Below are 24,164 nucleotides of genomic sequence, written 5' to 3'. Positions count from 1 at the left end.
AGCATTGGTAAAAATATTAAAAATTGAAAACAAGTAGTAATCTATTCTCTAGCTTATCTGAATCTCATATGTGGGGATGATAAGATGTCATTTAAAATTAAACAAGCTAGGAGTTCCAATTGTGGCTCAGCAGTAACAAACCTGACTAGTATCCATGAGGATGTAGGTTAAATCCCTAGCCTTGTTCAGTTCATTAGTACTCCATGTTGCCATGAGCTGTGGTGTGCTTGCAGATGCAACTCGGATCCTGTGTTGCTGGGGCTGTGGTGTACGCCAACAGCTGTAGCTCCAATTCAACCCCTAGCCTGGGAACTCCCATATGTTGCAGGTTTGGCTCTGAAAAGCAAAATAATAAATAAATAAATAAAGTAAACAAAATAAAACTGACCAAACACAGCAAACTGTCCAGATCAGAGCTTAAGTATTCAGTGAAAATAAAAGACAAGAAACACCTGGGAGAAATATAAGCTTCCCTTAAATTCTCAGGGATTTTGAGAATTATCAAGTTTCCTATAACACCTAAAACTGAGCCTCCTGTCACTTTATGTTTGGTTGGTTTTTTTTTTTTTTTTTGTCTTGTTGCTATTTCTTTGGGCCGCTCCCATGGCATATGGAGGTTCCCAGGCTAGGGGTTGAATCGGAGCTGTAGCCACCGGCCTACGCCAGAGCCACAGCAACGCGGGATCCGAGCCGCGTCTGCAACCTACACCACAGCTCACGGCAACGCCGGATCGTTAACCCACTGAGCAAGGGCAGGGATCGAACCCGCAACCTCATGGTTCCTAGTCGGATTCGTTAACCACTGCGCCACGACGGGAACTCCCTGGTTGGTTATTTTCAACCATTATTAGAAAATATGAACTCAAACAGCAGGAGGACCTTGGTAGGGAAGTAACACTTGAATTTTATATATATTTCCCCAAGAATCTGTTTTAGTATTTTTAGTATTTTTAATTGTGCTTTTTAATTAGAAAAAAGTGACCTCTTTATAATTTCTACTCAAATTTGTGGACAGAATAATCTTATTCTCTCTTTAATTTGAAAGCTCTTCAGATATATGATTCAAATCTATCCACAAATATCTTCACTTTTAATTAAAAATTGTTTTACAACAAGAAATAGAGATATTTTCTTTGATGTTTATAAATCACTGAGGTGTAAAAATTAATCAGCATCTGAAGTTTACTTTTAGTTTTAGAGACCTTCATATGCCTTCTGGTATGACTTGCTGAATGAAGTTTTTCTTGCAATCAGAATTCCTCCTCCTGTTTTTTTGTTTCTGTTCTTTGTGTTTGTGTGTATGCATGTGTGTGTGTGTGTGTGTGTGTGTGTGTGTGTGCGCTAGTAAGATTTGTTCTTTAGCAATTTTCATTATTTCAATTTCTTTTTAATCATTGTTAATTATGCATCCTAAAGAAATTAAACTATAATTCTCATTTTAAATATTACTTCTTATGGCATATTCTGCCACTGCTCTCTCCCTCAATTGTACCTCAGTTTTCTGATTTATTACTGTTTTATTGGCAAACATCCTGCCCAAACTAAATGTCTATTTATGCATTCTGTAATATAAGCTGAGTATACTTCTTCAACAAAATTTTCAGTACATACAGACCAATTATTCCTATAGCCACTCCCACAAGGACCAGTAAATCCTCTTACACACTTAAATCCCTTCTTGGGGAGAAGAATTTGGGGTGGAGTGACTCTGGAAGACTAAGCACTTTTGCTAAAGAGTCTAAATCCTCTGAAAAAGGCCATGTGAATCAGCCTGTGTTGGAAGCTAAATTTCGTGTAGTCTCTATTTAAATTGAAGGAGACTATCTATATTAGAAGAGTTGTAGTATTGTTAGGAGACAAGTGCAAGGATTTTTGTTGGTTTGTTTTGTTTTATTCTTCAACCTAATAGATTGGGGATTATTAGAAAGATTAGATTAAATGCAGAAGCTCCACTTCATTTGCACATCTGAGTAAATTAGTTTTAGGGGTATAGAGACCTAGGAGAGCCCTAACCAGTTTCCTACTTCCACAGAGATGTTTCCTGAAACAGGAGAGTAAAAAAAGTCAACAGGTTTACAGGAACTTTTCAAAATATAGATCATGTGTTCCTACAATTTGAAACATTTAGGTATTCAGTGGATGGGTGCCAATGGCCATACATAATAGAACTCAGCAGATGCCAATGCAAGCACATAGGTACTAGTGATCAGAGGCCAGATACCTAATTGTCATGACTCTTTATAAGCTCCTAGGTTTGAAATGATCACCAGGAGAGAAAGAAGTAGAAAAGAAATCTAATCATTATTTTGTTTTCAACTGTAATACCTGAAATACATGGAATTCATTAGAATTTTGCTTTTTGTAACAAGCTAGACTTGGGGCTAGAAATAGAAGCTAAAGGTGAGTAAATGAAAATACAAGGGAAAATAATTTTTTTCAGATTGTTGAAAGTGGTCTGATAATTCATAATGATGATATTGATAAGAATTGGATGATTAGGAGTTCCCCTTTTGGTGGAGCAGAAAAGAATCCAAATAGGAACCTTGAGGTTGCAGTTCGATCCCTGGCCTCGCTCAGTGGGTTAAGGATCCAGCATTGTCATGAGTATGTAGTATTGTCATGTGTATGTAAGTCGCAGATGTGGCTCAGATCCAGCATTGCTGTGGCTGTGGCTGTGGCCAGAAGCTGTAGCTCCGATTAGACCCCCTCGCCTGGGAACTTCCATATGCCATCATGGATGTGGCCATATAAAGCAAAAAAAAATAAAAATAAAAATAAAAACAAACAGAAAAAAAAGAATTGGAAGATTAAGCAACTCTATTTACTAGTAATGACTTGGTCATTAATCAAGTTACAACTGCTGGCCTATGCCATGGCCATAGCAACTCAGGATCCCAGCTGGGTTTGCGACCTATGCCACAGCTCACTGCAATGCAGATCCTTAACCCACTGAGTGAGACCAAGGATCAAACCCGCAACCTCATGGTTCTTAGTCGGATTATTTTCCTTTGCTTCATGATGGGAACCCCACGGTCATTATACTTTTTGAAACATTTCTCAATGTATGCACTTTTTTTTTTTTTATTAATGTAGTTTCTTTTACTGAAGCTTTTCTACATTGAGAGTAGGTCAGGAGATATGGTAAGAAGGAGTGGGTATGATGTATATAAAAGTTCCTACCAAACAAGAAATGCGGAGATTGGAAGAGGAATTAAGGCCAATTTAAAGAGAGGAAGTGAAGGATTAGTTTTCAGACCTGAATATCTTGTTTTATCATCTCAAAGCTAGAATCATACCCCTAGACCAACAAGCCATGCTTGTTTTATCATTCCAAGATGGTAAACACAAGAATGTATGTTAGAATCTATTGAGAGGTTTCGGGGAAATTTCAGAACTGCACATCATTTGCATTGTTAAAGCCAGTGCCTAAATGGACAGAACAGGAAAAGTAGAAATTGTGGTACTATGAAGATAGAGGGGTAAGTTACCACCCCTCCAGTTTCTTCATTTTTCAAGCATGGTATTCCATATATTTGAAAGTTCTGGAGTGCCCATGTTGGAAAAGCAGGAGAAAATTGAAAAATAGGGATTTATTAGTTATAGGATTTCCAAAGTAAGATTAGCTTTGTTGTAAGAAGAAAAGATGTTTTGTATGTTTAGTCAGAATAAATTCATTATTTTATCAAACTAATAATTATAATTTTTGAGTGACTTCCAGAGTTTTAAATAATAATAGTAATAATAATATTATTATTACTATTATTATTTGCTTTTTAGGGCTGCACCCATGATATATGGAGGTTCCCAGACTAGAGGTTGAATTGGAGCTATAGCTGCTAGCCTACACCACAGCAGTGCAGGACATGAGACACATCTGCAACCTACAGCACAGTTCAAAGCAATGCCAGATCCTTTAACCCACTGAGAAAGGCCAGGGATCAAACCTGCATCCTCATGGATGCTAGTCAGATTCATTAGCCACTAAGCCATGATGGGAATTCCTTAAATATTATTTTTTAAATTTCTTCTGTTAATGGTATTATTTACCAAATGTTTTTGGTTGTTCCACTCACAATGACCACATGGCACTTCCCTACTGTTTGTCATTAGTTGATTAAAATCTATATTTGACTTTGAGCTGGGGAGGAAATTAAGGGTATTGTTGAAAATCAGAAAATTTAAAACTTGTTACAGAGTGCAGGACTTCTACAATGCAGAGTAAGAACCCCTGTACATCCACTTCTTCATACAAAGAATGAAATACTGCTCTCTGAAAATTAATTAAATGTTTGCAAAAAATAAGGAGCAGTTTGTCAAGAAAAATAGCATAACCTTAGAATAGCATTGTTAATAGCTTTTTATCTTGTCCTATTTTAATCCTTCTTTCTAAAATTATGTGATAATCTTGAAAACTGGCAAGCATGAAGCCATCAGAGGGGCAGACTGTGAGAGGCTCCTCACAATGCCAACTTTCAGAGCATTTGCTGCTCTGTCATTTGTCTAGTAGTTCCTTGAACAAGCCACATTCGCACATCGTTGTTGTTGTTTGACTGTAAGAAGGAGAAGAAAACTTATTTCTAGACTTGCCACATTACCTAAAATATCTAATTTCAAACAAAAATTATGAAACATACAAAGAAACAACAAAGTATGACCCATATGTCAGGAAAAAAGCAGGCAGAGCAAAGAATGTCCAAAGAGGATTCAAATATTAGACATAATAGACAAAGGTTTTAAATAAACTGCTATGAACCTGTTCAAAGAAATAAAGAAAACTAACTAAATGATAAAAGTAGAGCATGATGACCAACAGCCTTTTGCAGCCCATCAGCAAAAGTTGGGGGATTTAAGAAAATCTGCGAATAATTCTTAGATGACTACTAAGTGAAATGAACAGAAATTTAGGTAGCTGCATATTATAAGGGATGTGGACTTTATAGAATTAAAGGAACTCATGACAATAATCTCATCACATAGATAATATCAATAAAAAGAAACTGCAAAAAAATAAATAAAAGAGCCAAATAGAGATTATGGAATTATAAAGCACAATAATTGAAATAAAAACTTCACTAGTGGGGTCTGACAACCCCACTGGCAGATTAGATCTGGAAGAAGAAAGTGTGGCAAACTTGAAGATATATCAATTAATTTCATCCAGTCAGAGGAACATGAAAATTAAGAATGGAAAACATGAACAGAACCTCAGAGACCTATGAGACAGTATCAAGTATACCAGAATCAACATAAAGGGAATCCCAGAATGAGAGGAGAGAAACGAGGCAGAGACTATTTGAAGAAAGAATAGCCAAAACTTTTCAATTTGATAAAAAACGTTAGTCTATTCATCCCTACTGTAAAAGTTACTATATTCATCTAATGACATGGCTTTTAAAATTATGCCCCACATTTCTGATCCTCTCTATTATTTTTCATTTATGCTTGAAAAAACTGGTCTATTTTTTCCAACTAGGCAATATATTAATATAAACAAGTAACATTGAACAAACAAAACACAATAACTTCCTGAGCTTTCACCAATGATTTTCCGTGAAGTGGCAGGTTACCTAGGCTATTGGTCTACCTTCCAAATTATTACAGGCAACAAATATAGCAAATATTTTGCCACAAAAAATTGTATATTTGTTTAAAAATGCTGTGATATTATTTCCTTGTCATCCCCCTCTTTAGCTGTTAAATCAATGGCATATATTTTAGGATTTGGTTATGATACCATGCCATTTCTGAATATTAATTCTTAATTATTGCATCTGAAGTGTACATTTTAAAATGATATAAAGTGTGGAAATAGTTTTCTCAAGACCATTTTTTAAGACTATCTACTAAACTAGTGTTTTTCCAACTATATTTTTTTGCTACAACACATAACACCAGCAAAAGAAATTTCTGTTGTCATCTAGTAAACATGCACACATAAACACACACACAGCAGATGGGCCAACAGGTTATCATGTCCAAACTGGGACTGTTTCTGGCAAACCTATGTGAGTACTCTGAATATCCTTTCTACTGTTAAACTGATTCTTCACAGATTTTTTTAAACTATTGAACATTTAGCAATGGCATGACAGCTGGGTTAGTCCCTTGAGGACTTGGAATCAATATGAATTTTATATCTTGATTATAGTGTTATGTTTATTAAATAATGAATTTAAATAAATAAATCTAATTTACTAAATTACATTTAATGTCATCTATCATATGATAAATATGTTTTATTATAAATTATATGTGCATCTTTTCACTTAAAATTTATATCCTCAAATATTAAATTACAGCTTCACTTGATCTAACTTTACTGGTACTTAAAGAATTAAAAAAGTAGATAAAATATCAATCATTTTACTGTCTAAAAGAGGTTTTATTATTATAATGACTAATAATGAAAAGTATAGTCTTAAAATTGAAGCACTGAACTTTCTATAAAAAGAAGGTAAAGACACCATGTAATTTTCTAAAGTTTAAAGTTTCATGGAGCTGCGTCTTTATTTGGAAAGAGAGCAAATCTTAAAGATTACTAAGACAAAAGAGAACATCACAAGTATCCGAAACCCGTGTTAAAAAAAAAAAAAAAAAAGGGAAATACAAACCTAGAAGCTTTTGGTTTGTTTGCTTCTTTGTATTTATGCTGTGGTCTCTCAATTTGCCATCTTTTTTTAAAGGCCCATTCACAGGACGCCATCCGAACACAATGCTGTGTGGAAGATGTTGAAAACAATTCCAGATTTAACTTCTCAGCTAAGTGATGAGCATCTGAAAATACTTAGTAAGAATGTCATTTCTGAAACCTGGATAAAAGGCAGCACAGGTAACAAACGAATCTGGAGGGACATTTGGCAAGACAATATGTGTATCACTATTTTGAGTTCTCTATTTTTATAATATTCATAATTTCTTTTGATATGTTAAATTTATTGTTTGGATGTGTTTCATTGGTAAGGTTATAAATAGTTAAACAAATAACATTTCACATTTCGCATTTTAGTTATATTTTTAAGATGTGCGGTGGTGATTCTTAACTTTGAGCATCCGCCAGAATCCCCTGGAGGACTTACTGAAATGTGTTGCTATGTTCAGCCCCTAAAGTTTCTGGTTCAGTAGGTTTGAGAGGGAGCTTAATTTACACTTCCAATAATATTGCAGATGATGCTCTTGTCTGGGAACCACACTTTGAAAACCACTCATTGACAGATGCATTTAATAACCATCTAGTATTGGTTTTCATAATTAAGAGAGTAAGTGGTCAAAACAATTGTTTGATCCAGATATTGATTCAGATACTGAGAAAAAATCTCTTCAGGTTCTAGTTTATTTTCCCAATTTAAATTTCTAGTCCCTTTACCAAGGATATATTGGATACATTATTAGAAATATTTTATATTTTAATGTTTTGGGGAGTGATATACAAATAAACACACAGAGGCCCACACACACTTAAACCAGCAGACTTCACTTTTTTTTTTGATTTATTGAGTAATTATTAGAAAGAGGAACTCAATTTATTTAATCCATTCTTTGTGTGAGAGATATCCCTTATTTATTTCTCACAGTATCCAATAAAAATAGATATTATTATTCTCTACAGATGAGGAACATAAGGCACAAAATAGCATGCAGATTGATCCTTATTAAGAACTGAATTTCAAATACGTTTTAGCCCTAATACTAAACTCAATCTTTGTCCACCACACCACTGCTCTTACAAAATGGTTCACCAGGATGATGATATTTAAAATTGAACTGGAACTTTGGAGAACATGTGTCTCATAAAAAGATTTACATATTTTGAGGGTTTCCTCCCAATGCTCTCTCTCAGAATTAGTTTCATTTAATCCAACGGCAAGCAGTGAAAATTAAATCATAGGAATTCTGCAGAGAATAAATGATTTTGAAAAGGAAGAACAAAATTCAACATTGCTTTCCCATTAGCTTGAGGATAGTAATTAAAAAATTAATTTGTTCTATCATAAACCTTTGAAATTAAACTTATTAAGGTAAAAAATAAGGAGGCAACCTAAATGTCCTTTAATAGAAGATAGACTACATTGTGATACGTTATTCTATGGAATTCTAGGCAGGGGTTAAAAAGAATGAGATTTACGTACATGGACATAGAAACTTAGGACTATAAATGAAAACAGAATAATTGCAGAACCATATAAATAACATGATAATATTTACAGTATAAATCTTGAAAGTATATGTGCATATATATATACACAGATAAAAACACACTGTGAAACTACATAGAAGTAGATTCAGAAGGATACTCCAAAAATACGTATTTTTTAAATTGTTATCTTTGTGAAGGGGAGGAGGAATAGATGGGTAGTGAAAGGAAATATTTAACTTCTTCTCCCCATAAAGATGTATGTGTGTATGTATGTGTGTGTGTGTGTGTGTGTTTGTATAGTCTTTTTATGGCCGCACCCACAGCATATGGAGGTTCCCAGGCTAGGGGTCGAATCGGAGCTATAGCTGCTGGCATAGCCAGAGCCACAGCACAGCAATATAAGATCTGAGCTGCATCTTGACCTACAACCACAGCTCACAGCAACGCCGTATCCTTAACACACTGAGTGAGGCCAGGGATCAAATCTACATCCTCATGGATCCAAGTCAGACTCATTTCTGCTGAGCCACAATGGAAACTCCATCTTTTCCTATATTTGCGTTGAATTTTTCCATAATAAATAAATATTTATGTGTTAGTGTTTGGAAGTAGTTACATTTATTTTTTCAGTAAGATTTAAAAACTATTATTAGACGCAAACATTGTGTCCTCACTGTATCTTAATAACCCATGTATTAAAATATGAACTTCCATTCGTTGACAGATATCAACTTTAATTTGATCATTTATATTAAATAAGGCTTTGTAACTCATTTCAATATCACATATTTTCAAGCAATTAAAAAATTTTGGAATTCTCTGTATTTACACTTCCTGTGCCTCAACCTTCCTCCTGAGTTTTTAAGACATCTAATTCTGACAGTTTAGATCTATTTCACTATCAAAGCAGTCAACTCATTAAATATCTGACCTTTGTAAATTTCTTTGTTCATCCAACTTAAAAAACAAGCCCAACCAGGTGTCTTTCTTTTTCCCTTTTCTTTATTCATGTGTGCATTGCCCTCCCTCTGTTGTTATCTAAAGTATTCCCTCTTGTAAAACCTCATCACCAGGCTGCTGACTTCAATCTGCTGCTGAGGCTTTTGTTTCTTTCTTGCAATTCCACACAGCTGTTTGCACCTTCTGGTCTCTTTTCTGGCCACAGGTTCTTTGGAACTTCATTATTTAAGGCAGTTTTCTAAACTTACCGTTACTCACTCAAGCCTCTCATGCATTCCGTTTTCTTAAACAATAAAACATTATCAAGGATAGTAATGTTATGATTTCAAGTGCTGAAGAACACATATAAATGGTGCTAAAACATGATTCTTATATTAAGATCACTATATATAGATTGCTTATGTTACTATAGTAAAATACTTTATGTAACATATATTACATATAGTAACTTCTTTCTATATGTTGTATAGGTATAGAAATAGGTTACTTAATTCAGGTTATTCAAAGAGTTTTCTTGGATCTCATTTCATGACCTGGGAAGAAAGCATTTTTATGATTGCTGAACTAAAGCTCATAAAAGCTAAAAGAATCAGCTTATTTGAGAATCCAATTTAATGGCTAACTAGGAATTAGATCTCAGATAAAAATTTCATTCATATCTACCTTTATATTAACATTAAAACATCCCCATGAAATACTTAATATAGGGTTTTCTCTTTGTAGGTTTATATCATCTTTAGTATTTTTTTAAGTCCACTAACTCTTATAGTGTTCCATTCTACTTCATTTTATTCCACTTTTTATGAGGTTATATCTCAAAAACACCATAGCTCCTCATTTAAAAAAATCTTATATTTATTTTCATGATGAAAATAGCTTTAGATTACTGAATTTTTTAACATTTCTTAATTAGACTTTATTTTCTGTCATGGTTTAAATTTCATATAACAAAAACAAAGTAGCTAAATCTCATGAAAAATTTAGTGGTAATCTTTCCTTTATATAAATTAACCATAATCCAAATAATATGCTCTTACAATAGAAGTAGTAAAATATTTATTTCTGTCATAATGACCATGGCTCCCTTAAAAGCAAGCATGGCCTTGAAGAATATGCATCAGTTCTAAAGTGTGGATGCTTTCACTGCAACTAAAATGTTCCTTATGGTTCCTAAGATTCATCCTTGAAAGTGCATTAATTTTCTCAAAACCTCACAATCATCTCTTGGATAGGGGAAGGGAGAATGGAATTGGGGCCTCAAAAAATTTCCAGAGTTTTAATATGAGATTTTAAATTAAGCATTATTAACTAATTTAAATATTATTAAAGTCATTTCTAATATGCATTTCTAAAAGTTTTTAATTGAAGTTAGCCAAATTTCTTAAAAATAATCTCTTAATTGGTAAAGTTTGGTTATTTATATTAGTTTTAAATTTATAATGTATTTAAACTTTTATAGCGATTCCAACATTAATAAGTATTGTATTCATTGAATAATTAACAAAATAAAAAAATTAATACATATAGATTATTTTATTTAGAATGACAATTTTGGAACTGGAAGCTGAGCCTAGAAATACTTGACTCTCTCAAGAGTACATAATGAATGCAACACTGGGACTAAATCCAAGCCTCCTAAAATAGTACTTGATCTATTTATGGTACTATATTTTGAAAATAAGTATATAGTATACATAAAGTATATACATAGTATGTTATATTGATTACTATGTAGTAAACCATTTAAAATGTTATATATTTAAAGACCTAAATGTAATACTGGAAACTATAAAACTCCTAGAAGAGAAAATAAGTGGATCATTCTTTGACATAAATTGTAGCAATATTTTTTTGGATGTTTTCTAAAGCAAAGGAAATAAAAGTAAAAAATAAAGAAATAGAATCTATTTAAACTTAAAAGCTTTTGCACAGCATATAAAATCATCAACAAAACAAAAAGACAACCTACTGAAAAGGAGATAATACTTGCAAATGATACGATTTTTATATAAATAGAGTTAATATCCAAAATATGTAAACAGCTCATACAACTCAACATCAAAAAATCAAAACTGAATAAAAAACCAAACAAATCAAGCAGAAGACCTGAAGACATCTTTTTTCAAAGAAGACATAGAGATGGCCAACAGGAATAGAAAAGGTGCTAAACATCACTAATCATAAGGGAAATGCAAATTAAAACGTAGTGAGATATCACCTCACACCTGTTAGAATCACTGTCATCGAAAAGACCAGAAATAACAAATGTTGTCAAATATGTGGAGAAAAGGGAGATTCCATTCACTGTTAGGAGGTATGCAGAAATGTATCCACTATGGAAAACAATAAGGAATTTCTGAAAAAAAAAACCAAAAAACAAAAAACTGAAAAATAGAACTAGCTTTAGACGTAATAATCCCACTTCTGGGTATTTATCCAAAAAAGCCAAAACCACTAATTTGAAAAGATACATGTACCCCAGTGTTCATAGCAGCATTATTTATAATTGCCAAGATGTGGAAACAACCTAAGTGTCCACCTATAGATGAATGAATAGAGAAGATGTAGTACACACACACACACACACACACACACACGAATATTATTCAGCCATAAAAAGAATATTTTTCCACTTGCAACAACATGAATGGACTTGGAGGGTATTATGTTAAATGAAATGTCGGAGAGGGAAAGACAAATGTTAAATTATATCACTTGCATGTAATCTGAAAAATAAAGCTACTAAATATAATAAAAAAGAAACAGACTTACAGATGTAGAAAACAAAGTAGTGTTTACTGGTGGGGAAAGAAAATGGGAGAGGGGCAAGATAGGGGTTAAGAAAAGGAAATTACTTTGTATAAAATAAATAAGCTACAAAGATATAGACAATATTTTATAGTAACAATAAATAGTACACAACCTTTAAAAATTCTGAGTCATTATTGTACACCTGAAACTTATATAATATTGTACATCAACTATACCTCAGTAAAAAATTAAATATATACTTAATATTAATAAAAAATTTTCTTTTAAAATATAGCCTCCTTCTATGCCATTTCAAGTACAGCTATCTCTTTTATAGAAGTGGACTTAGAAACTTTCAAAAAACAAAAAAACACAAAACAAAAAGGAGTTCCCATTGTGGTGCAGCAAAAACAAATCCAAAGAGGAACCATGAGGTTGCGGGTTCAAGCCCTGGCCTTGCTCAGTGGGTTAAGGATATGGCATTGCTGTAAGCTGTGGTGTACGTGTGGCTTGGATCTGGTATTGCTGTGGCCATGGCGTAGGCTGGAAGCTGTAGCTCTGATTTGACCATAGCCTGGGCACCTCCATATGCTGTGAGTATGGCCCTAAAAAAAGCAAAACAAAACAAAACAAAAAACTTTCGGAATAATTTAATTTGATAATTTTTAAAAATATGTGTAATCTGAGTATTGATGAGATATTTTCTGATGAAAAAAGTTTTCCATTGATCTCAAATTCCCTATATTACTTAAAGTCCTTAAGGGTCTGTTTCCTTAATACCTTAGATATTTTAATAGTGCAAACATGAAAATTAATGTATTGTAAGCAGAAATTACTTAATCAAATCCACAGTCACTGGGCCAAGGCTGGAAGAAAAGGGAGATTTTCCCCAGAGGAACGGAAGAGTTATTTTCACCAGTAAGGTGAACATATTTTATGGGTAGAGTTAAGCAAAGCTCCAACAATAGCCACACAGAAATTGTGTCAGCTGTGAGTAATAGAAAACTGGAAGAAACTACTTTACAAAAATTTTTAGATTTATTGATGTTGCATAAGGATAACTCACAAGACAGTTTAAAGGTGTAGGATGAGGCCTCTGAGATTCCCCTTGCCTGCTGCTTTTTATTGCAAGATACTTGTCCTAGCTCCAATATCCTATCCCTCTTCTAGGTAGCAAGGAAGAAGGTATGCTCTCTGCACATTTGAAAAGCAAAAATCTTACCACTTTTTTATTAAGCAGAATGTTGTCAGATGGCCACACAAGTAAAAGTGTCTTGGAAATGAAATTTTAATTAATTAATTAATTAACTTTTTATTTATTTTTGGCTGCACACAAGGCATGCAGAAGTTCCAGGGGTCAGGGATCAAACCCACGCCATAGCAGTGACCCAAGCCACTGTGGTGAGAATCTGGATCTTTTACATACTGCACCACAAGAAAACTCTGGGAAATGCAATTTTTAAATTAGCCGATGAAATACCTCAAAAAATTTTGGTTCTATTAGTAAAAGAAAAGGAAAGCATTCATATTGGGAAGGGCACTAGCAATCTTTGCAATAAAATTATTCCACACAATGGATTTATTTCTATAGCTTTTATTCTATACTCAGAAGTGTCTATTAAACAATGTAAATGCATATATTAGAATAAACATTTTCCCCAACAGCTGTTCTCCTTTTTGTAAGTGGTCAAAACCATTACTAGTTTTACAAACTCTTATTTTTTTTTCTATTTTATTTTTTTGTTACTTAATGCTTTTTATTACATTTATAGGTGCATACCAATCATCACAACCAAATTTTACAGCATTTCCATCAAACCCTCAGTGCAACTCCCTACCCCCCAAACTGTCTCATTTGGAAACCATTAATTTTTCAAAGTCTGTTAGTCAGTATCTGTTCTACACAGAGGCTGATTGTGTCCTTTTTTAGATCACATATGTAAGTGATAGCATTTGATGTTGGCATCTCATTGTCTGACTTAACTTCACTTAGCATGATAATTTCTAGGTCCATCCATGTTGTTACAAATACCTTTAGTTCGTTCCTTTTAATGGGTGAGTAATATTCCATTGTGTATATATACCACTTCTTCTTTATTCGCTCATCTTTTGATGGACATTTAGGTTGTCTCCATGTCTTGTATATATAGTGCTGCAATGAAAACTGGAGTACGTTTGTCTTTTTGAGTCATGGTTTTCTCTGGATAGATACCCAGGTGTGGGATTGCTGGATCAAATGGTAGTTCTACATTTAGCTTTCAGAGGAATCTCAATAATGTTTTCCACAGAGGTTGCACAAATTTACATTCCCACCAACAGTGTGATAGGGTTCCTTTTTCTCCACACCCTCTTCAGCACTTATTGTTTGTAGACTTTTGGATGATGGCCATTCTGGCTGGTGTAAGGGGGTACCTCATTGTGGTTTTGATTTGCATTTCTCCAGTGATGAGTGATGTTGAACATCTTTTCATGTGTTTTTGGCCATCCATATGTCTTTTTGGAGAATTATCTTTTTAGATCCTCTGCCCATTTTTGGATGGTTTTTTTTTTTTTCCTTTTGTATTGAGCTGTTGGAAGTGTTTATAAATTTTGCAGATTAATCCCTTGTCAGTCAATTCATTTGCAAAGATTTTCTCCCATTCAGTGGGTGGTCTTTTCATTTTGTTTAGGCTTTCCTTTGCTGTGCAGAAACTTTTAAGTTTGATTAGGTCCCATTTGTTTATTTTTGTTTTCATTGTCAGTACTCTAAGAGGTGGATCTGAGAAGATGCTGCTGTCGTTTATGTCAGAGAGGGTTTGGCCTATGTTTTCCTCTAAGAGTTTTAGAGTATCTGGTATATATCTAGGTCTCTAATCCATGTTGAGTTTATTTTTGTGTATGGTGTTAGGAAGTGTGCTAATTTCATTCTTTTCATTCACGTGGCTGTCCAGTTTTCCCAGCACCACTTATTGAACAAGCTGTCTTTTCTCCATTGCATATTCTTGATTCCTTTGTTATAGATTAGTTGATGGTGGGTGCATAGGTTTAACTTTGGGCTTTCTATCCTGTTCCATTGATCTCTATTTCTGTCTTTGTGCCAGTACCATATGGTTTTGATGACTGTTGCTTTGTAGTATAGACTGAAGTCCGGGATCCTGATGCCTCCAGCTCCATTTTTATTTTTCAGGATGTCTTTGGCTAGTCTGGGTCTTTTGTTCTTCCAAACATTAGCATATTTTGTTCGAGTTCTGTGAAAAATGTTCTTGGTACTTTGATAGGGATTGCATTGAATCTGTAGATTGCCTTGGGTAGTATAGTCATTTTGATAATATTAACTCTTTGAGTCCACGAGATTGGTATATCTTTCCATCTATTTGTGTCATCTTTGATTTCTTTCATCAGTGGCTTGTAGTTTTCAGAGTACAGGTCTTTTGTGTCTTTAGGTAGGTTTACTCCTAGGTATTTTATTCTTTTGGATGTGATAGTAAATGGGATTGCTTCCCTAATTTCTCTTTCCACTCTTGCATTGTTAGTGTATAGAAATGCCATTGATTTCTGCATATTAATTTTGTATCCTGCAACTTTCCCAAATTCATGGATGAGCTCTAACAGTTTTCTGGTAGAGTCTTTAGGATTCTCTAGGTATAGTATCATGTCATCTGCAAATAGTGATAGTTTTACTTCTTCCTTTCCAATTTGGATTCCTTTTATATCTTTTTCTTCTCTGATTGCTGTGGCTAGGACTTCCAAAACCATGTTGAAGAGTATTGGCAAGAGCAGCCATCCTTGTCTTGTTCCTGATCTCAGTGGGAAATTTTTCAGCTTTTCAACATTGAGAATGATGTGAGCTGAGGGTTTGTCATATATGGCCTTTATGATGTTGAGGTAGGTTCCCTCGATGCCCACTTTCTGAAGGGCTTTTATCAGAAATGGGTGTTGGATTTTGTCAAAGGCTTTTTCCGTGTCTTTTGAGAAGATGATATGGTTTTTATTCTTCAGTTTGTTAATGTGGTGTATCACACTGATGGATTTGTGGATACTGAAGAAACTTTGAATCCCTGGGATAAATCCCACTTGATCATGATGTACAATCCTTTTTATGTATTGCTGGATTTGGTTTGCTAGTATTTTGTTGAAGATTTTTGCATCAATGTTCATCAGTGAAATTGGCCTGTAGTTTTCTTTTTTTGTGGTATCTTTGTCTGGTTTTGGTATCAGGGTGATCATGGCCTCATAGAATGAGTTTGGGAGTTTCTCTTCTTCTGTGATTTTTTGAAATAGTTTCATAAGGACAGGTGTTAACTCTTTTCTAAGTATTTGGAAGAATTCATCTGTGAAGATATCTGGTCCTGGACTTCTGTTTATTGGAAGTTTTTTAATCACAGTTTCAATTTCAGTACTTGTGATTTATCCGTTCATCTTTTCTATTTCATCTTGGTTTAGTCTTGGAAGATTGTACTTTCTTAGGAATTTGTCCATTTCTTCTAAGTTTTCTGTTTTATTGGTAAATAGTTGCATATAGTAGCTTCTTATGATCCTTTGTATTTCTATGATGTCTGCTGTTACTTCTTTTTCATTTCTAATTTTATTAATTTGAGTCCTCTCTCTTTTTTCTTGATAGGTCTGGCTAAAGGCTTATCAATTTAGTTGATCTTGTCAAAGAACCAGATTTTCATTTCATTGATCTTTTCTATGGTTTTTATTTCTATTTCATTGATTTCTGTTCTGGTGTTTATGATTTCTTTCCTCCTGATAAATTTAGGTCTTGTCTGTTCCTCTCCCTCTGGCTGCTTTAGATGTAAAGTTAGGTTTTTTTATTTGAGCTTATTCGTGTTTCCTGAGGTGTGCTTATATTGCTATAATGTTTCCTCTTAGAAATGCTTTTGCTACATCCCATAGATTTAGGAGTGTTGTATCTTTGTTGTCATTTGCTTCTAGGTATTTTTTAATTTTCTCTTTGATTTCTGCAGTGATCCATTGGTTGTTTAGTTGCATGTTGTTGAGTCTCCACTTGTTTGTGTTCTTTGCAGTTTTTTTCTTGCTGATTTCCACTCATATAGTGTTGTGATCAGAAAAGATGCTTGATGTGATTTCAATTTTCTTAAAATTACTGAGGTGTGATTTGAAGCCCAGGATATGATCAGTCTTAGAGAATGTTCCATGTGTACCTGAAAAGAATGTGTATTCTGTTGCTTTTGGTTGGAATGTCCAATAAATATCTCTTAAGTCCATTTAGTGTAATGACTTCTTCAGGGCCTGTGTTTCCTTATTGATTTTCTGTCAGGATGGTCTGCCTGTTGCTGAAAATGGGGTGTTAAATTCCCCCACTAATATTGTGTTATTGTGCATTTCTCCTTTTAAGGTTGTTAGCAGTTACCTTATATATTCTTTTCCTGTGTTGGGTGCATAGATATTTAAATTGCCATATCTTCTTCTTGGATTGATCCTTTGATCATTATGTAGTGACCTTCCTTGTCTCTTAAAATAATCTACATTTTAAGGTCTATTTTGTCTGATATGAGTATAGCTACTCCAGCTTTCTTTTGATTCCCATTTTCATGGAATATTTTCTTCCATCCTCTCATTTTCAATTTGTACGTGTCGCTAGAAGTGAAGTGGGTCTCTTGAAGACAGCATATATATGGGTCTTGTTTTTGTATTCATTCAGCCAGTCTATGTCTTTTGGTTGGGGCATTTCGTCCATTAACATTAAGGTCATTATTGATATATATGTTCCTATTGCCATTTTATTAATTGTTTTAGTTTTTCTTTTTCTTTTTTATTCCTTTCTTCTTTTGTTCTCTCCTCTTGTGTTTTGATGACTATATTTAGTGTTGTATTTGAGTTGATTTTTCTTATTTGTTTGTGTATCACTTGTAGAATTTTTGTTTGAAGTTACTCTGAAGTTTTGATATAAGAGTCTATGTATCAGAGTTCCTGTCATGGCTCAGTGGTTAACGAATCTGACTAGGAACTATAAGGTTGTGGGTTTGATACCTGGCCTCACTCAGCCCGTTAAGGTTCTGGTATTTCTGTGAGCTATGGTGTGGGTTCCCTAGTATGTTATTTGTTTCTTTTTCCCTAGCTGCTTTCAATATTTTCTTTTTGTCTTTAATTTTGGTCAGTTTGATTAATATGTGTCTCAGTTTGATTAATATGTGTTCGATTAATATTCCTTCTTGGGTTTATTTTATATGGTACTCGCTGTACTTCCTGGATTTGAGGGAGTGATTCCTTTCCCATGTTAGGGAAGTTTTCGGCTATTATCTCTTTGAATATTTTATTTGTCCCTTTCTCTCTCTCTCTTCTCCCTCTGGCACCCCTATAATATGGTGCATTTAATGTTATCCCTGAGTTCTCTGAGACTTTCATTTCTTTTCAATCTTTTTTCTCTTTTCTGTTCCACCACATTGATTTCCACTAATTTGTCCTCCACCTCACTTATTCATTCTTCTGTCTCCTTTATTCTGCTGTTGACTGATTCAAATGTTTTTTTTTATTTCACTTATTGTATTTTGCATCTCTACTTGCTTAAGTTTTATATCTTGTATTTCTTTGCTCAATGTTTCCTGTGAATTATTGAACTTTGCCTACAGTTTATTTCCAATGTCTTGCATCATCTTAAGCATCAACTGTCTAAAGTCTTTTTCCTGGAGGCTGATAATCTCCAGATCACTTACCTGTTTTTCTGGGTTTCTTTCTTTCTCCCTTATCTGAGTTACAGTTCTGTGTCTTTTCATTTTTAGAGCTTTTTTGCATTGTGACCTTTTTGTAGGCAATAGAGTTGTAGCCTCCTTTAATTTTGGTGTCTTCCCCCCCTTGTGGCTGAAGTCTGTATGGGAGCTTGCTGTAGGCTTCCTGATGGGAGGGACTGGTGCCTGCCCAAGGGTAGGTGGGGCTGATTCCTATCCCTCTGGTGGGAGTGGCTTTGTCTCTGGGTGAGATTAGAGGTTACTATGTTTCTGGGGGTCTTTTGGCAGCCTGTTTACTGATGGGTGGGGCTATGATCCCACCTGGTTTTTTGTTTGGCCTGGGGCTTCTTAGTGTTGGTGGGCAGGGTTCCCAAAATGGCCACTTCCAGAGAAACACACACTGATGAATATTCCCAAGAGCTTTGCCTCCAATGCCTTTCTCCAACAACAAGCCACATTCACCCCTTGTTTTCCCAGGAGATCCACCAAGAACTGCAGTCAGGTCCTATCGAGATTCCTATGGAGACTTTGCTTTGTCCTGGGACCCAAGCATGTGAATGTCTGTGTGTGCCTTTCCAGAATGGTGTCTCTGTTTCCCCCCAAGTCCTGTGGAGCTCCTTGAGCACAAGCCCCACTCTCCTTCAATGCCAGATGCTCTGGGGGCTCTTTCTTCTGGTGCCAGATCCCCAGGCTTGGGATTTGACATGGGGCTCAGAACTCTCACTCCTATAGGTGAGTCTCTGTGATAGAGTTATTTTCCAGTCTGTGGGGCTTCCCACCCAGGAGGTATGGGGTTTCTGCTACCTCTTGATGTGGCCTCTTCTTTGTATTCTGGAGTAGGATATCTTTTTGAAAGTTTTCAGTCCATTGGGTTGAAGGTTGCTCAACATTTGGCTGTATCTTTGTTGTTTTTATGAGAGAAGTTGAGCTCCAGTCCTTCTGTTCCACCATCTTAATCCCATCTCCTACAGTATTATTATTTTTTTACCTTTCCAGTGTACTTACTACAATGCAGCCCTCATAGAGGTCACTTGATAGCTATTAAAAAGCAATGTTTCTGCAGCACCCTCACCACACAGGTTAGATGTTTAATAAGAAGTGATATTTTGTACCCAGGAAGAATATATTTTAATCCCAGTCATCCAAACTAACACAACCCTTGCTTTAGTGAAGATTGAAAAAAAAACCATCACTCTCCTAGAGTGACTGTGTAGAGATGGTGACTGAAAGAGCCCCACCAGTAAGGATTTATTTCAGAAAAGAGCAAAGTCAAGCAGTTAATATGTCATAGGGCATAAAAAGAAACACAATTGTCCATTTAAATCACTTTGTAAAGTTTCCATTTATAGGAAGCTAATAAGCAAAGTGTGAGAAAAGAACTTCTCACAGCACTTGACTAATTTTCTTCAGTCTTTGGAAGTCATGTAAAGGACAAGAAATGGAGAGACACCATCCATTTCTTATTCCCTGATTATCTGAAATGACAGGCTTCAGAAGAACTAAAATTGATTCATTGCATTCAGAATGCTCACATGTGAACACACCTGCCAGAACTGCCAGCACATAGTTAAACTTCACAAGTTGGGATGACTAGGTGACAGGTTGTGGAGAGTTACAGTATGGATTATGAGAAATAATGGAAAAAAAAACCTGTTTTTCTTGGTATGATCAATTTCCTTTGCTGTATTATATTATTGACTCAGTTTTATGAGTGACCATAATCTTGTCTAGAGCAAAGATAAATGAAAATCAGTAGGAATATGTTGTTACTTATATAAAATAGGCAGAATGGAATTTTTGATGTAGATATTAACACTTTAAAAACTTAGAGTGCTTTTCTAGTCTTTTTTCTCATGAAGTCTTAAATCTACTAATTGTGATATGGTACTTTCCTAGAATTTATCAGTTTCATAAGAGGATTGATTACTATAAATAAATTTCAGAAAAGAGTACTCTAAATGTGTAGACATGTCTTTGTCTTTTTTGTTATTTGAGTAACTACTTGTTAGTGCTACTCTAAAGTCACTGTTGTTGTATCTAAAAGAAATCTGTTAAACGTGAAGCAATTGTAAGATGTACTGTAGTCATATTTAATATCAAAAAGAAATCTGAGAAATAAAGTCTACAGTATATCTTGTTTGATTTGGTTTTGTTTCAGTGATTGGAAATGATGGATTTTATATAATACTGAAAGGCTTAGCTCGACCTCAAACACAGGTATATAAAAATCTGATTGAAGATAATGAGTCAACGACTTCTTTCATACCTCAGAGTTTCCACAATTTTGTTTTCAGTGAAGACTTCAAAAACTCTGAACTGACTGAGAAGCAGTTAATTCCATGTGACTCAATGGTAAGAAATGAATATTTATTTTTTCAATAATCAGCAAGTTATTATTATTATAAAAATGTATCTCTTCCAGATATTTAAATCTAAGTATAGTCAGTGCATCCTGAAATATTAAGATGATATATCATTTAAAAATAAAAATTATCTAACACTGAACTTGAATGTGTTTAAAAAAATTACTGAGGGATTCCTTCCACAACATACTGCACACTGGCTAGTGTTATGTGGTATATGTGATTATTGAGAAAAGGCCACTGTAGTTGGATCACTGAAAGAAGAAGGAAGGTCATTTTGATATAACACAAAGGGAATAGGTGATTTGAGAAACAAAAAAAGAATACTGATCATAAAGGCCTTTTTTTAAAGTATAGTTGATTTATAGTTGTGCCAAATTCTGCTGTACAGCACAGTGACCCAGTTTATACACACACACACACACACACACACACACACACATCTACATACATACATACACACACACACACACACATATGTATATATATAAACAATTCTGTAAATACACATTCTTTTTCTTCACTATCTTCCATCATGTTCTCTCCCAAGAGACTGGATAGATTTCCCTGTGCTGTATGGTGTGACATCATTACATATCCATTATAAATGTAATAGTTTGCATATACCAAACCCAAACTTCTCATCCATCCTATTCCCTCCATCCTCACCTGGGAAACCACAAGATTTTCTCTGTGTCCCTGAGTCTGTTTCTGTTTTATATATAGGTTTATTTGTGCTATATTTTAGATTCCATATATAAGTAATATCATGTGGTGTTTGTCTTTCTCTTTCTGACTTACTTCACTTAATATGAGAATCTCTAGTTGCATCCACGTTGCTACAAATGTGATTATTTCATTCTTTCTTATGGCTGAGTAATATTCCGTGTATATATGTACCACATCTTCCTAATCCATTCATCTGTTGATGGACATTTCGATTGTTTCCATGTCTTAGCTATTGTGAATAGTGCTACAATGAACATAGGGGTACATGTATTTTTCTGAATAATAGTTTTGTCTGGGTATATGCCCAGGAGTGGGATTGCTGGATAATATGGTAGTTCTATATTTAGTTCTCTGAGGAACCTTCTTACTGTTTTATCTAGTGGTTGTACCAATCTACATTCCCACCAATAGTGAAGGAGGGTTCCCTTTTCGCGACACCCTCTCCAGCATTTGTTATTTGTTGACTTGTTAATGATGGCCATTCTGACCAGTGTGAGGTGGTACCTCATTTTAGTTTTGATTTGCATTTTTTGGTCTGCATTTGATTTTTTTTTTTTTGTCTTTTTTGTTGTTGTTGCTATTTCTTGGGCCGCTCCCGCAGCATATGGAGGTTCCCAGGCTAGGGGTCGAATCGGAGCTGCAGCCACCGGCCTACGCCAGAGCCACAGCAACGCGGGATCCGAGCCGCGTCTGCAACCTACACCACAGCTCACGGCAACGCCGGATCGTTAACCCACTGAGCAAGGGCAGGGACCGAACCCGCAACCTCATGGTTCCTAGTCAGATTCGTTAACCACTGTGCCACGACAGGAACTCCCTGGTCTGCATTTGAAATAAAAAGATAAGAAATTAAGAAAAAAAATTCAGTACATATATAGATGGTTATATCAGCATATAATGGGTACCACAAACTAAAAAACTACAGTGCATAAACACATAAAAAAGAAATAGCAAGTCAAATACAACACTAAATATAGTTAGCAAATCAAAAGAGAAGAGAACAAAAGAGAAAAGGAAGAAAAAAGACCTAAAACAACAAATCCAAAACAATTAAGATACAGGCAATAAGTACATAGTTATCCATAATTACACTGAATGTAAATGGATTAAATGCTCCAACCAAAAGACACAGACTGGCTGAATGGATACAAAAATAGACCCATATATATGCTGTCTTCAAGAGACCCACTTCAGTTTCCTAAAGACACACACAAACTGAAAGTAAGGGGTTGGAAGAAGGTATTATATGTCAATGGAAATTAAAGGAAAGCTGGAGTAGCAATACTCATATCAGGCCAAATAGCCTTTAAAATGAAGGTCACAAGAGACAAGGACATTACATAATGATCAAAGGCTCAATCCAAGAAAATATAATAATTATAAATATATATGCATCCAACATAGGAACACCACAATATATAAGGCAACTCCTAACAGCAATATAATATTCATGGGGGACTTTAACACCCCTCATACATCAGTGGACATATCATCCAGACAGAAAATCAACAAGGAAACATAGGCCTTAAATTACATCCTAGATCAAATAGACCTAACTGATATATATAGAACATTCCATCACAAAGTAGCAGAATATACATTCTTCTCAAATGCACATGGAACATTCTCCAGGATAGATTGCATCTTTGGCCACAGATCAAGCCTTGGTAATTAAAAATAATTGAAATTATTTCAAGCATTTTCTCTGACCACAATGCTATGAGACTAGAAATCAACTACAAGAAAAAGAAAAAAGCAAAAAATGCAAACTCCCAGGAGCTAAACAATTCACTACTAAACAACCAACGGATCACAAAGAGGAACTCAAAAGATGCTTGGAGATAAATGGCAATGAAGATAAAACAATCCCAAGCCTATGGGACACAGGAAAAGCAGTTCTGAGAGGGAAGTTTATAGCAATACAATCTTACCTCAGGAAATAAGAAAAATCTCAAATAAACAACCTAAACTTATACCTAAAACATCTAGAGAAGGAAGAACAGACAAAGCCCAAAATTATAGAAGGAAAAAATCATAGAGATGGGAGCAGAAATAAATTAAATAGAGGCAAAGAAAACAATAGAGAGTATCAATGAAATCAAAAATTAGTTCTTTGTAAAGATCAGCAAAATTGATAAGTATTTAGCCAGACTCATCAAGCAAAAAAGGGAGTTAATCAAGTTAAAAATATGTTCTTACGCTGTTTATCTCAAAGGCAATGCTAAGGTAATCAAGAGATTGATTCCATTACAATCAGAAAGTTGTACTTGAAGAAAATTCTTTACTTATATGTAGTATTTCAAGAATATATATATAGTATTTCAAGCTAGTAAAAAACATAAAATTCAGTATATTTCTGGATGTTTGGATATTCCATATGAGAATCAGATACAGTCCAACAAACCAGAATTGTGACTAACAAAAGCCAGTTTGGATTTATGATGATCAAGATATTCAGAGGAGAAAGAGCCAAAGAAAGCAATTAAAATCAAATTTGTTTGGCACTATAAATTGAAGTCAGGAAAACCTTGAATGTTCTCAGATTAAAGAAGGATG

General features: G+C 34.6%; 1 protein-coding gene across 1 annotated transcript in view; it reads left to right on the top strand.

Moving 5' to 3' along the window:
- The window catches only part of CNBD1 (cyclic nucleotide binding domain containing 1), a 469,302-nt gene that overhangs the window by 292,774 nt on the left and 152,364 nt on the right, over positions 1–24,164 (top strand). The window contains exons 5-6 of the mRNA XM_021090804.1: positions 6,684–6,829; positions 20,675–20,868. Coding sequence (XP_020946463.1) covers positions 6,684–6,829; positions 20,675–20,868 — 340 coding nt within the window. The remainder of the gene's footprint in view (positions 1–6,683; positions 6,830–20,674; positions 20,869–24,164) is intronic.

Source organism: Sus scrofa, chromosome 4 (genome assembly GCF_000003025.6).
Source record: "Sus scrofa isolate TJ Tabasco breed Duroc chromosome 4, Sscrofa11.1, whole genome shotgun sequence".
Classification (NCBI taxonomy): Eukaryota; Metazoa; Chordata; class Mammalia; order Artiodactyla; family Suidae; genus Sus; species Sus scrofa.
The sequence above is the reverse complement of the archived record's forward strand: the minus strand, read 5'-3'. Positions and strand labels throughout refer to the sequence as shown.